At 32.6% G+C, this 15,161-nt stretch overlaps 2 protein-coding genes across 2 annotated transcripts; both read right to left on the reverse strand.

Moving 5' to 3' along the window:
- Nucleotides 1-10,290: 10,290 nt before the first annotated feature.
- LOC113391116 lies at nucleotides 10,291-11,160 on the reverse strand. Its single transcript, XM_026627081.1, has one exon. The coding sequence runs from the start codon at nucleotides 11,158-11,160 to the stop codon at nucleotides 10,291-10,293; it is 870 nt and encodes a 289-aa protein (XP_026482866.1).
- A 570-nt stretch (nucleotides 11,161-11,730) lies between these two features.
- Nucleotides 11,731-14,239, reverse strand: LOC113391117. The gene is made up of 3 exons (XM_026627082.1): nucleotides 13,159-14,239; nucleotides 12,856-13,095; nucleotides 11,731-12,782 (listed from the first exon to the last, which is right to left on the reverse strand). Exons 1-3 carry the CDS (start codon nucleotides 14,237-14,239, stop codon nucleotides 11,731-11,733), a joined length of 2,373 nt encoding a protein of 790 aa, XP_026482867.1.
- Nucleotides 14,240-15,161: the final 922 nt, after the last annotated feature.

Here is a 15,161-nt window from a genome sequence, read left to right on the forward strand (position 1 = left end):
TGAGCCACATGCAATAAAACATTTGCAACTACACCAACCAATTAAACCAACATAAAACTGTTCATACTGTAGAACATCCTTATAAACGTCAAATATGTAATAAAACATTAAAATCTAAACATGGATTAAAATGCCATTCAAAACAAAACAATCATGAGAACTGATAAAAGTATACCGATAGAATAGTTTGGCAGATGAATTTATAATAGAGGATTAAATTTTCATAATTTTAAACACACTAAGACATTATAATTTTAAATAGCAGACGTTCTCATTAGTGTAGAACACTTTGGTAAATATTGTTTATAAAATATCTTTGAAAATATTTGTGGCGACTAATAAAATATAATATTTACTTCATTGCTCAAATATTGTATTATTTATTTTTATCTAAATCAAATTGTCTTTTATTCAATTATGTACATATGTATATGAATAACATAAAAATGAAAACTTGTTATAAATAATATTTGTTATTATTGGTCACTTAATAACTACGCATAGAGTAGGTTATAGTAATCATCCAAAAACGAAAATCAAAAGTAACATTTTAAAATACCTTAAAATAAATGGATATGTATGTATGTGTGTACAAATTTTCTCTGAAACCTATGAAACGGTTTTTCATTTTCGATTTACTTGCAATTACTATAACTTACCCTGCGGGAAGTTAAAAATATTGTTACGGGTTCTTTTATTTATAACCCTTTTGTTATGATTCACTTTATTGCTAGTTGCGGATTATTCCAATTCATTCAATTATTCGATCATTTGTTACTTAAATATTACTTTTATCTTTCATCCCGTACTGCTGAAAGACTAAATATTAGAGCTACTACAAATGAGAGGCTTTTGTTCATGACTTAACTAAACAATATTTTATATTCACATATTTACATACTTATTCTAATCTCAATCTGAACTATACTACTTGAATCTGGACTTATCTGTAACCACCATTGTCTATCGTGTCCATACTTCGGACTCCCGATTCACATCACACACTAGTCACATTTTAACTAATAGTTTACTTTCGGTTTGGGGACAGCTTCCGATGCGCTGTCCCCCACAGCATTCCTTGCTTACATTATCACAACATCAATTATAAAACACTTCGTGCACTACACCGCGCTCATCCCTTCGACTCATATCGGACTCACGCTCTTGGGCTATTACTACCACTTACCAAAACAACTGTTAGGTACTAACGCTTAAGAAGGATTCTTCCGACCATGACCGGTAATCTCCGAACAAATGTAGATTACTGTGTTTTGAAATGGATTGGTATTCGAATTGATCGAAGGATGGCGCTACGATTTCCAATTTCATTGATCTAGCTCAGGCATGTCCAACTCAAATTACTCTCTGGGCCAGAATTCAGGAATGTACAAGGCACTGGGCTACATAGATAAGTTAGCATAAATAGATCGCTATCTCGGCCGATTTGACGTTACACCCATTTTAATTTACGAATTGATCACAACATGGCAGCACTTGTACAGTATGTAAATTAACCGCTGGTATTTTTTCTTGATATGGTTCGTATACATAATACAGTAAAAGGAAACCCAAATAATTTCTTACATTAGAAATGAGAACAAAGTATAAGAAGTACAAAATATATTTTCAAATACATCACAGACCAATTTTTTACATAACAATAAAAATTAGTAGTGACATGTTATAAATGTAAAAATTATTATACATAATAAAAAGTATTTCACAATTACAAGTAACTAAGAAAATTAACCTGAATTTAAGCACTATATTCGGATGTTGCTCAAGTTATTTAGAAAAGAATATTATAACACTAACCTTCAAGGGAAAAACATTAAGATATTAGGCATGATATAGATTCACTTTATATGTCTTCACATTTGTTTATGTAATAAATAATCTTATATCTTACATCAAAACCATTTTCATCAAACAAAAATAAAATCATGAATACCACAAAGATGCAAAGTAATAATCTATAATTTAATAGTGTCAATAAAATAGTTATGTATTCAATGCAGACCATGAAAGAAAAAACAAAAATAAATAAATAAAAATAACATAAAATATAATTAAATTAAAAAGAAAGAATAACATAAAAAATAAAGAAAAATAACTAAAAATGAAATTAAAAAAAAAAAAAAATCGAGAAAAAGAATCTTTGAATTGATATAGAAATTACATAAACCACAACCAGAAAGTAACAGGATGTAATACTTAAAATATTTATAAAATGCTTCATACTGAAACCACTTCATATATTGTAATATTGACGAAAACTTGAATTAATTATAAATAAATTAGAAAAACATGTTCAGCAAAATAACAACGAGAGCCATAATAGATTGATAATCTTATATATAAAAATGGAGCTCTCTTTCAAATGTCCGAATAAAACTCGAAGACGGCTGAATCTTTTTGGCCAGTCTTAGTCTTGAAAAATTCGTGCCAATCCAGAGAAAGTCCAAAAGGTGAGAAATTATTTCAAATCCGCGTAGAAACTTTACATTTTTAATTTGAAAATTTTTGTAGAAGCGTAATTTAAATAAAACAATCGACGGTGAAATGTCAAACGCTTTTGACAGATGATGTTTAATTACGTTTAATAGGATGTTTTACGCGAATATTATTTATTTATGATAAATTTGTAGTAAATAGATTTGTTTGTAGTTTCATTTATATACAAAAACGTTAGTAAACGGGCCGCAAGTGTTACTAGAGACTCAAAATATAAACTTTTTTGATATGTTAATATGAAAATGCACTTTTTGGCATATTTTTCTCAAACACGGTGCTCTGAAAGATCTCATTTGTATAATTTTATACTCAAAGGTATTTATAAAACATTTACTAGGTTATATTATTTTTTATTTATCATATTTAAATTCAGAACCTAAATTTGGTATCGATCAAATGGACATTTTGTCGAATAACATTTTTCCAATTATAATTTCCCAGAATTTATCGTAGAATAGATATTAATATATGAAGGTCCTGGAATAAAAAGGTCCACCACCGATGTGCCAAAAATCAGTAAAGTTAAGCATTATTTAACAAAAATATTTGAAAGTAGAGGAAAAAAGATGTATAGCCAGCTACAAACTTAATTTGAAAACGATAATCTTTGAAATGGGGGGATAAACGGTAATCTTTGAAAATCCATAATAAAAGTATTTTCTTCTGTTGGTAGTTTTAGCATTAGTTAAACATGTAATTATTTTGTAAAATACCTTTAAAATTATAATAAGGCTTTAAACCTTTTGCCACCTGCCCGTTACAAGTTACCCCGCCTATAGGGTAAAAAGGTCTAGATAACAAATTTTTGGAAGATATAAAAAAAGCACATTTCTACAATGATGAAGTAGAAGTCAGTTTACTGAACGTAGTCAGATAATTGTTCGTTTGATATGTCTTATTTGTTGTGATATAATTGTTATGGTTTTCACAATATAGTTTATATTTGCTCAAAGTCAAATTGGACCTTCGTGCCTCGCCCTGCTCTACATATATACGTTTTATTTAATTTACTTTAATTCATCGAATGTAATTCGAAACTTTTCAAAAAGCTGGTCAAAGAAGAAATACTTAATTCATTTTTTATCTCTCCTCGCAAAAATTTGAAAATTTTGTATAAGCTCAATAGTATTATTTACAATTATACACAAAATCCAGAATCCAAAAAGAATCTGAAATACTTGAAACGTAATTAATAAGCCGAAAGACCAAAAAAGACTCGGATTGGATTATACGATGTTTTCTATAGAAAGTGTATAAAACTTGCAGTTTGATTGTATTGACAAAATATAGACAAACTAATAGGGTTTATTGTTTTTATAATACCTAATTGTATACAGCATTCAAACAACACATCCTTATGCACTTAAAGTATTAATATTTTTGATTCTCTAGAAATGGCTTAGAATATACCTTATTTAGCGAAACAACGTTTGCCGGGTCAGCTAGTAATGAATAAAATTATAATGGAAACATCATTAAATGCATAGATAAAAGAAGAGTATAATGATTAAATGAATATTAACCAGGAAAATATTTAATAACTAGTTGGTTTGGTATTTAGCCTTGACGTAAGTTACATGAACTTCCCGATATGTCTAAATAATTGACATAATTAATAAAATATAAATTAATTTATGAGTGATTAAAAGTTCTCCGAGTGTATTTATTACACATAATTGAAAACGAACAAACACGTTAACTCGGAGTATTTTATAAAAGCAAATTTTCAAAAATCAATAATTTTTATAATTGATCCAGTTTTTGTAGGAATTTAATATAATAATTTAGTATGTTCATTAAGACCAAGTAGTCTATCGTTATACCAAGTGAGTAAATCGTCTAATTTTAATTTTAACAAACGCCAAAAAACTACTCATTTTCTCAAACTTTGATGATTTTTTAAAATTACTTAAACTACTTGTCGTAAGGCCGTAATATTACAGTAAGTTCTATAAGACCATGATATATATCGCTAAAAAAAATCCATAAAAATCGGCTTAAATTTTTTTTCAACAGTTAATTACAAGAAAACGGATCGGTAGATTTTCACCTAAAACTAATCAGTACCATTCCCAACTAATATCTTTCGAACAGTTTTTGATTTTTTAAAATCGGTTCGGTAGGATGAGCTTAAATGTGGACGAAAAGTTTAACACTTTTTTTCAAATATCAAAGAAACGGTTTGGCCGATCGTCGCACAAAGCTAACAAACGATAGTCCTCATCGAAATACATCAAATGGTTTTTAAATTCTGAAATCGGTTCAGGCGTTTTTGAGAAAACGTCGATGAAAGGTCTAATTTTGACAAATGTCAAAAAAACGATACCAATTTTTACAAACTTTGACGAATTTTTAATGTTAAACCAATTGTCGTAGGGCCGTAATATTTTAGTATAATCTAGGAGACTATAGTATCTACCGTCAAAAAAATAATAACAAAAATCGTCGAAAAAAATTTTTTTAACACTTTATTACAAGAAAACGGCCCGGCCCATCTTTACCAAAAACTAATCAGCACGATTCCCAACCAATATCTGTCGAATGGTTTTTGAATTTTCTTAATCGGTTCAAAACGAAAAAACGAAAATTTTTTCACTATTCTGCTATTTATAAAGAAACGTCTCGGCCGATCGTCCGACAAAACTGATAAACGATAGTCCTCGTCGAGATACATCAAATGGCTTTTAAATTTTTGAAATCGGCCCAGCGGTTTTCGAGAAAACGTCGATTTACGGTCAAATTTCTGTTCACATACACACACACAAACATACTTTTTCCAAACTTGGTCTCATTCGATTCAGAATGGCTTGAAATGTCGAGAAAACATAAAATTAGCGAATCGGATTTTTTGATGAAAACAAACTTCTCCTTCGGGAAGTTGAAAATGAGAGGAATAAAAAATTGGATAAATTGAATAAATAAACAATTATGATGGGAATGCAAATTAATGAATTTTTACCGAGAAAATATTTGGACTTTTGTGTCTCAAACTAGCACTATAAGATCGGAGACTTTTTTTAAAGCCATTCTCTTTATAGGGTCCTGCTCATTTTCATTTATATACTTTCCTCTGTGAGATATCTATTAACACTTCTATTCCAAGTGTTAATAAAAAATAAAATAAATGAATCTAAAAAAAATGTATCAAATTATGCTTTTGGCAAAGGAAATTAAAATTATATAATACATGTTTTTTTTAATAATATTTAAAACTTGATCTTTAGTTTATCATCAATACATAAATATTTAATGAAATGATCAAGTACTTGACTGCATTTAATAAATAGACCAAAAAATACAATTCCTGGGGCCAAAAGCGAATGGCCAGTGTAATCTCTAGATGCAATCCCTGAAGCTTCATCCCTGCCAATTGGATCTGCTAATAGTTCAGATGCACAAACATGGTATTCACCAACAAATCCGAGAAGTTTCTTAGTACAATGACATGTCTTGGAAATGAAACGGCTCTGAATCAATAGGCATATCAATAGATATATCTTCATTATTCAAAAACACTCGAAATGTGGCAAGTAACCCGGTTGTATCATCGATTTCACAATTAGCAGTAGGTGAATGACGAGATGATAAATTGTTGACTAGCAAAGTTCTAAAGGCAGACCCAAAAGAGTAACAACTTGGATTAGTATTCGAAGCCCCTTGACTCCTTATGCAACCGAAAAAATTCTCCAACAAATCTTGGTTAAAATTTCTGGTTCATAAGTAACTATAAAACCCTGAACTACTTTTGATTTCTGCCAAATCAGACCCTCTATCGTTTTAATCCAATTTTTAATGCAAGGAGATTTAGTTAAAACTGTAACTAAGCCCTTATTGCTTTTTATGAACTGCATTGAATTCAAAACTAAATTGGCTTCACGCTAAAATATAGTGTGAGCCAATTTATTTGAAATTGCACATCGAAATTGTTTACCAATAAATGGCAATTTTGATAAACCATTGACACGATCAAATAAGTAGTCTATGAACATCAAAAATTCTCCGGTACCATATGAAGTAACGTTTGCAGCTACTACTTGGTAACCAGAGTTTTGAAGTCCATGTGCTAACCGTTGAGAAAGTACTTGCGCAGCAAGACTGACTTTCATACGTTTAATTTTTGTTTGATCAAGGTGGTGTTCGGTTAGGACAACGACGAAACATACTTGAAGTAGAATCATAATTGTAATAATCTATGATGTCTTTCCAAAATGCTTCATATTCGTCCCCATCTAATCCTATAAAATTAACATTGTACTTAGCAAAATTATTCCGCATACACTTTAACAAATGTGGAGGATCATATAAAGGTACAATTCCATGGCCATCTATTTCAAAAATCAGTTTAATCCGGTGAAGGTTTTTTGTTTTATAATACTCTTCTGTATCATTTAAAAGCACATTAACTGCTTTACAATTTGCCGCATATTGGTCGCATACAAAAAAACCAATGCAAAAGCAAGATAAGATGCCGAAATTATTCAGAAAAACACTCTCATGAAAATTGCCATATCGTATCAGACTTTATATGTGCAGTATGCCATGGAACCATCAAGCAAATGACAAAGAATGCAAATTCTTTAAAGTAAATAAAGAAATAAAACGAAATGTTGGCACTACATAATATATTTTATCTTGAAGCTAAAAACATGATGTGGAAAAGAGGATATGCTGAGGCAGCTAAGATCAACCCGTACAATCCGGGTCGCAAACTGTGGCAACAACCTTTAAACCAATACTAAATAACTTTTTTGCCACATCAACAATAAGAGATTTTAAATCAGAACTATTTACTCCACCTTCGGAAAAGTAGAAATCAAATGGTTGCTTCCAACTATCCTTTATTCCTTTTATCATGAAAACAAATGCATGATCTGCAAATAAACTTTTTATGCCATTCGCTAGTTCCACAAAACCAACAATCCTTTTTACGATCATATGACAATTTTGAAGATAGTGATATTTCATCAAACATCAAAACACAGTATTTGCTACTCTCATACTTTTTATGAGAAATAGCTGAACCTATTATATTAAAAAGACACTCATTAATACCGCTATACAAAGGTATCTCTGAAAGCAACTTCCTCAATGTTTGAAGAGATGGCAAAATAAATATTTGTCTCCAAAAATGATAAGCCTTTGGAGACTTTTCATACAGATTTAAAGCAAGAATTTTGTCTTTGTCTGTAAATTTTCTTCCTTTCGGATTTTTAGTATGCTCTCTTAATGAAGACAATATAAAATTACTTGCCCCAATATTAAATGTTTCTGGAATATTTGAAAACATTTCAGAACATTGTATACTCTGTTGCAATTTATCCCTTAAATTGTTGCATTGTTTATTAATCCTTCTTACCTCCCGGAACAAAATTTTTGATGTATCATACATCTTACATCTTCTGGGTGTTAAGGCATTCCTACGCTTAATCACTGCATTCTGCAGCAATTTGCAGCTACCCTCGAGGCCTTCTATTAAACATAATAGAATGTTATAATATCATAGTTGATGAATTAATTATTAACTTCCTGTATAGTTAAAGTAATGGGCCAAAAATCGAAAATGAAAATTTTTGCATTTCTCGACGTTTTGAAGGTTTCTGAACATTTTGGCATACATCAGAAAAAATGGTTGTGTGTGCGTGTGTGTTTTGTATGTCCGCATTTTTTCGTCCACGTTTTCGGGCGCACGGATCTACCGATTTGAATAGTTTAAAAAAACATTCGATCCCTATTGATAGGGAAATGTGCTGATTAGTTTTTGGCAAAGGCAGGTCCTGCCATTTCGAAGATACAGAGCTAAATGTGAAAAAAATGGCAGTTTTTGAGTGAACTAAGCGTCCGATTTGAATGATCTAAAAAACTTTCTGCTTGTATTGACAAAACAATTGCTTTTGAGGGTAAAAAATATTACTTTTTTTTATTTTCCATAAAATATTTTTGTAATTTTGGATTCAAAAAATTACCCAGGCTAAGCGCCACTCTAGTAAAAATGTTTATCCAAGTGCGTTAAGACTGTTTATGAACTGGAACACTTTTCCAAATTTGTGAAAACTATTGAAAAATGTGAAAATGCCGCCAAGCTAAGCACAGTATAGTAATAATGTCGCACAGAATTATTTGCAAATGCGTTTAGACTATGACTATACGGGAGCACTTTTTCAATTTTGTGTAAATTAGGCAACTATTTTTTTTGAAATTGAATTCGAAAAAAATGACGATTGTTAATGTTCTGGACATAAATTGATTTATGATTTACATTTGATTTGCTCAGATATAACAAGATAGCAAAAATAATGGGAGTTACAATATTTGTAATAATAAATTTGAAAACGTTTAAAATTTCTCGAATAATTCATTACAGTACGGGAAGTTCCAGCAATTTGCCTTAAGACACGATGCCATACACCACTAGTTATTGCTGCAATTATTATAAAAAAATATCTTTGCGGGAAACTGGTGACTGTTTCAACCCGCACTTGACAATCTTTGGGGTACTGCAAAAATTTTTGTTTGCAGCATAGATAGTAAACACATGGTTTGCAGTTTGTATGTAAAACGTTCTAATAAATTAAACGCTGTAGTTTTTGAATGGTGCCCATTTTGAAATGCTTATTAAATTAATATAGCGACTATCCATAATACCATGCTATCCATAGATAAAAGAAGAGTATACTAATATAGACGTTTCTCTCTCGCGGTATTTGCGTTCAGAGAGCTAGGGAGAGTCACGAACGCAATGGGTGATGGCACTTTAATCGCATGTCGCTCGGCAGCCTCGTGCTCCTAAATGCATTCAAATTAAAGCGCCAAGATTAGAAATAAAAGAAAATTGTCTTTTACAAATTGCAGCAGAAGGATAGACAAACAATGCAATAATTTAAGGTATAAATTGCAACAGAGTATAAAATGCTCAGAAATAATTTTAACATTTCGGATGGAATGTTAAGAATATTTCTGAGCATTAATTACCTTAAATTATTGCATTGTTTGTCTATCCTTCTTGGTACAAAAGTTAAACAAACACGTTGAACAGTAGTAGAATATCTTTATCTAATATATAATTAGAAATCACTCAAAATACACGATGTTGTAGGTTAGGTTGTTTGTATAGAAGAGAACATCATAGACCTTATACAGTTACAGTAACTGTATAAGGTCTATGGAGAACATATATTTTGTACAAAGCATAGTCGAAACCTATGCGCAAGATGGACGCTTTGCCCGGTAGTGGGAGAAGCCATACAAATAGTAGCGCGAAATTCAAATTAAAAACATATTTATCCATCCTCCCGGGCGATGCCAAGCATCTACAATTTTTACAATAAAGATACACACAATGCCACATGAATGAATACAATTCTAAATTCTTATTTAACTTAAACTATATTGAACATATTTCAACGTAATCATAGGTGACATTTTTCTTAAATCGATAACATATGAATGAAAAGCGGACTGTATTAAATGAAGTAGTAATGCTTAGAAACTAGTATACTTAAAAACTATTGACATAAGTAGTATTATAAGTCAATTTTTATTAGTGTATATGAAATGAATAATAATACATAGAAATGCGAATATGGTGCAATTGAGTAAACAATAATAACTAATTATATAACCTTAATTAAAATTATTACAGTATAATGAAGCAACTTGTGATATAATCCTTAATTATCTTAATTGCTTAATTATAAAAATTTGATTAATCGGTACATGGTAAAGGTACAATTTTTACAATAGGTCTAGTGTGAATACCAGAATTGGTTTTAACCACCACTACCCTAACTTTTCCATTTGACCTATCTTAATTTCCATCACACGACCCGTAGGCCATTGAAGTGGTGGAGAATTGTCTTCTTTAATTAACACTAGATCATTGACCTTAACATTAACTTGGGTCTTTGCCCACTTATTCCTACGTTGTAACGTACTTAAATATTGCGTTGACCAGAGTTTCCAAAACCGGTCTCTCATGGCAGTCATTTGCTTATAAATCTTATTGAGATTCACAACCTTGTCTGAAAGATATGCTTCTGGAATTGCTGTTAAAGGCTCACCTATCAAAAAATGTCCCGGACTAATGTATGACAAATCAGAACTGTCATCAGTGGTTGCCAACAACGGTCTAGAGTTTAAGACGGCCTCAATCTGGACTAACACTGTGAAATATTCCTCATAAGTAAGACAATACGATCCAATTACCCTGCGTATATGATGCTTCATACATTTAATGGACCCTTCCCACAAACCTCCAAAATGTGGTGAATAGGAAGGAATAAACTGCCATCTAATCCCTAACTGTGCACTAACTTCGATTAGGGTCTGTTTTACCAGATCCTGTTTGAAAAAACGATACAAATCACTTAACTCCCTACTTGCACCTACAAAGTTCCTACCATTATCACTATGGATAACACTACAACACCCTCGACGAGAAACAAAGCGCCGCAATGTTGCAAGAAACGCATCAGTAGATAAACTTGAGACAAGGTCTAGATGTACAGCCTTTGTCACCATGCATACAAACAGAGCTATATATGCCTTCACGCGTGGAGCCTTTCGTAAACGGCTTGCTCTCAGAATAACTGGTCCGGCGAAATCCACCCCTACAGCCTGAAAAGGTCTTTGCTTAGTGACACGATCCATTGGTAAGTTCCCCATTAATTGCTCCGCTGTGGTAGCCTTAAAGCGTAGCCATGGCACTGAATTAAAATGGGACTTGTAATGAAGATACAGCGTGGAATAGAAATCTCTATGAGATGTGATAACCCATCACGAAATTTGTTCCAATCCTTTTGAATAGCCTCTGGGATCACATCATCCCAGTCAATTTTCTCTTTCCAAAGATTCTGCATGATTATTTTTGCAGTGATTGTTATGGGTGCAATCAGTCCTATCGGGTCATAGATTTGCGCTATTGAAGATAACACAAATCTTTTCGTGTCACTTGGTACTGTCCTGGAGTTTTGTGTTGCGTCAGTCTTATTTATTTTAAATATGTCACTTGTTGGGTTCCACACTATTCCCAATGTCTTTACGGTCTCAGGTTGAAAATTTGAAATTGTCATGTCTAGTTTGTGATGTGGTATAGAATTGATTAGTTCACTGGAGTTGCTTGCCCATTTATGCAACGCAAAGCCTCCCCCCCCCATTAAATGAGTTATGTCTTTCTGTAAACTAATTAAATCTGCTACGGAATTTGTACCTGTGATTTATTTATATTATATCATCCACGTAGCAGTCCCTATCTAAGACTTCAGCAGCTCGAGGGTATATCAAATTTTCATCAGACGCCAACATTTTTAAACAACGCATCGCTAAGAAAGGAGCACATGCGGTTCCATACGTAACAGTAGTAAGCTTAAATACTTCTATTTCATTCTCTGGTGCTGTTCTCCACAGAATGAGTTGATAGTACTGATCTATTTCCCGAACTCGTATTTGCCTATACATTTTTACTATGTCAGCAAAAAAAACATACAGGTGTAAGCGAAATCTAATTAAGATGGAAAATAAGTCTTGCTGAAGTTTAGCTCCAGTATGTAACGTCTCATTTAAAGATAGGCCAGAACTTGTCTTACAAGATGCATCAAATACAACCCTAATTTTTTCATACCGCCCATCCTTTAATACTGCATGATGCGGTATAAAGTATGACCCTACTGGAACATTCTTCAAATCAATAAGCTCTGCATGTCCTAATCTTATATATTCCTGAATAAATTCATTGTATGCCTTAGCTAGTTTTGGGTCTCGAGTAAAACGTCTTTCTAAATTTTCCAATCTACCTTTTGCCCTATTAAATGATTCTCCTAAGCTGCCCTCCTTATCTGATTTAAAGGGTAAGGCAACCTCGAATATGCCATTATTTTTTCTACTTACATTGGACACAAAATGCTCTTCGCACAACTTATCCGACCCATTCATTGTGACATTGCTTGAAGATACCTCCTCAATTTGCCAAAACCTTGTTAGGTTATTGTGCAGGTCTTCATTCGAAACAAAGCCAACATGAGCTACAGCATCCGACTGTTTATAAATCCCTGACAACAACCAACCAAAGTGACTTTTTCTGAGTACTGGTAGACAATGCCCTAACCGAACACAGCCCTGTTGCAAGATATCGAAGTATAACTCAGCCCCTATTAATAATTCTACAGGTAACGCGACATTAAATTCTGGATCGGCTAAGTCTACATAACTGGGTATTTTCCAATCCTTATAATCTATGCAACTACTCGGTAAATTTTGGGTAATGTGATCAACAACTACGCAATGAATGGTCCGTTGATATTCTGAAAGTCTAGATTTAATTTTAATTTTCCCAGCTTTCTGACTCACACATGATTGCCCTTGTAACATTCATTTTACTTAAAGAAGCTATTGTAGGACATTTCAATTTTTGTATTAATGAATTGGTTATTAAGTTTATTTGGGAACCACTGTCCAGTAGAGCCCTCATCTGGTGGGTTTTGCCATTTGCATCAAAGACATAAAGGGAAACTGTTGAAAAAAGTGTTTGAATATTATTGTGACTAGCTAGAAGGACGTTGTTGCCAGAATGGGGTAGGCTATTTGAATCTGAAGGATTAACATCATCATGAATTAATGTATTGTGAGGTTCTCTACATCTGTAACACGTACCTTTGAAACTACATTTCTTAACATCATGAGCAGGCAGTAAGCAACGAGTACAGAGGGAATGTTTCGACACTAATTCTTTGCGACCTGTAACCTCTAACTGTTTAAATTTCGAATATTTATATAGTGGATGATTTCCCTTACAACAGCAACAAGGAGATGGTACTCTTTTCACAGTTCCAACATGCACCATTTTGGAACTTCCCTGACTAGCCTTATTTTTTAATTTGAAAGAGTTTTCCAACGCACACACTCTTGATTCTAAAAACGAAAAAAATTCATTGACCGTTGGAAGCACATTCCCATTCCTAGCTAAATTCCATGCCATTCTAGTGCTGCTATCTACTTTCTTGTTTAACATATACAAGAGAACAAGATCCCAGTATTTTGTTGGCTCATACACTGCTAAAAGAGCACGTATTTGCTGCCTAGCGGTGCACAAGAAATTGCCTAAGGATTCATGCGTACCTCTGTGTACTTGAGCTATGTTATCAATCTGCTGCAAAAGTGAATTTAGAATTAAAAATTTATTATCATATGTTTTGCATAACAGATCATAGGCGACCATGTAATTTTCATTAGTTAAGCTTAGTGATGAAATTAATTTTGCAGCAGATGATATTAGAGCTCCCTTTAAATAGTGCAACTTAGTCACAGGAGGTAATTTAGTATTATTGTGAATTAATGAATTATATAAATCTATAAACTGTGTCCACTCACTATAATCACCATTAAATTTTGGTAAGGTGATATCAGGTAACTTAACGTCTAACACAGAATGACTATCTACAGCCCTAGAAGGTGAGGGGGTACCATTATTTGTGAGAGCATCCAATTGCGACATCATGTCCAAATACCTATCAGAATACTCGAAGTACTCTTTCGAAAACTCTCCAGGTTGGGCCACCTCTAACTCTATATAATTAGTCTTCCACTGATGACATAGTTCTACTAAACGCTGTTTCCTTCTTTTTAATGCCTCAATGTTACTATCATTCTGACCCGAAGCTACAAATTTAAATATAGTATCAAAATGAGCCTTTACAGTATTATGTTTCACAATTAAAGAACTTACATCAGCCATGTTTTAGTGTATATAAGTTATCTCAATAAGTTAAAAGCAGATGACTTCCAAGTTTTCAATGTAGTCTGCTAACTTAATAGTATATAACTAAGTAAATATAATATAACGTATAATTTGCAATCCAATTCCGCCAAAGCTAATAATAAGCTAAGAATTGTGCCTTAAGTGCCTGAATCACCCTATGATATTAACAGTATACGATGGTGATCAGTAACAACTAATTATAATTAATCTAATACTAGTACATAACCTCGGGTAGGATAACATCCGATAATCGTAGATGATGCAGACTCGGGTGCTCCAAAACCTTGTTGTGTATGTAATGAGTATCCTAACCTCACAACACGTGGTGCCTTGGCCTCTATACTGCTTCTTGTGCCTGGTATTTCACGGCCTGGACAGGATAACATCATGTAATGTAAGATCTTGATGCTCTCAGATGACCCCAGTAACACGAGCGACAGCGATGGCAAATATTAGTACCTCGTGTATGTAGCCTCGTAACCTCCTTTCAAATTGAATCTGAGTCCATCCACTCAGATCAACGATAATAGAAATTGCTCTTCTTCTGACGTGATTGAGTGATATTAATACTTTTGATTACTGTGAATAGTTTCACGTTTGGATATTCCACTCGGCTTCAACACCAAATTTTGTGACAGCAAATACGAAGTTCTTTTATACCAAATTTTAATGATGTTTTTTTCTTAAAATCCGGCTCGAAGGACCAAAACTTATGGTACAAAAGTTAAACAAACACGTTGAACAGTAGTAGAATATCTTTATTTAATATATAATTAGAAATCACTCAAAATACACGATGTTGTAGGTTAGGTTGTTTGTATAGAAGAGAACATATATTTTGTACAAAGCATAGTCGAAACCTATGCGCAAGATGGACGCTTTGCCCGGTAGTGGGAGA

Source organism: Ctenocephalides felis, unplaced genomic scaffold (assembly GCF_003426905.1).
Source record: "Ctenocephalides felis isolate EL2017-DRISC unplaced genomic scaffold, ASM342690v1 CF-g0.4_SCAFFOLD_00845, whole genome shotgun sequence".
Taxonomy (NCBI): Eukaryota; Metazoa; Arthropoda; class Insecta; order Siphonaptera; family Pulicidae; genus Ctenocephalides; species Ctenocephalides felis.

Coding starts and splice junctions, on each gene's coding strand:
- LOC113391116 (XM_026627081.1), bottom strand. CDS start 11,160: ATGGATCGTGTCACTAAGCAAAGACCTTTTCAGGCTGTAGGGGTGGAT.
- LOC113391117 (XM_026627082.1), bottom strand. CDS start 14,239: ATGGCTGATGTAAGTTCTTTAATTGTGAAACATAATACTGTAAAGGCT. Junction 13,096..13,158: donor TAAGAAATGTAGTTTCAAAG/GTACGTGTTACA, acceptor TTAATCCTTCAG/ATTCAAATAGCCTACCCCAT. Junction 12,783..12,855: donor TGTTACAAGGGCAATCATGT/GTGAGTCAGAAA, acceptor TTCATTGCGTAG/TTGTTGATCACATTACCCAA.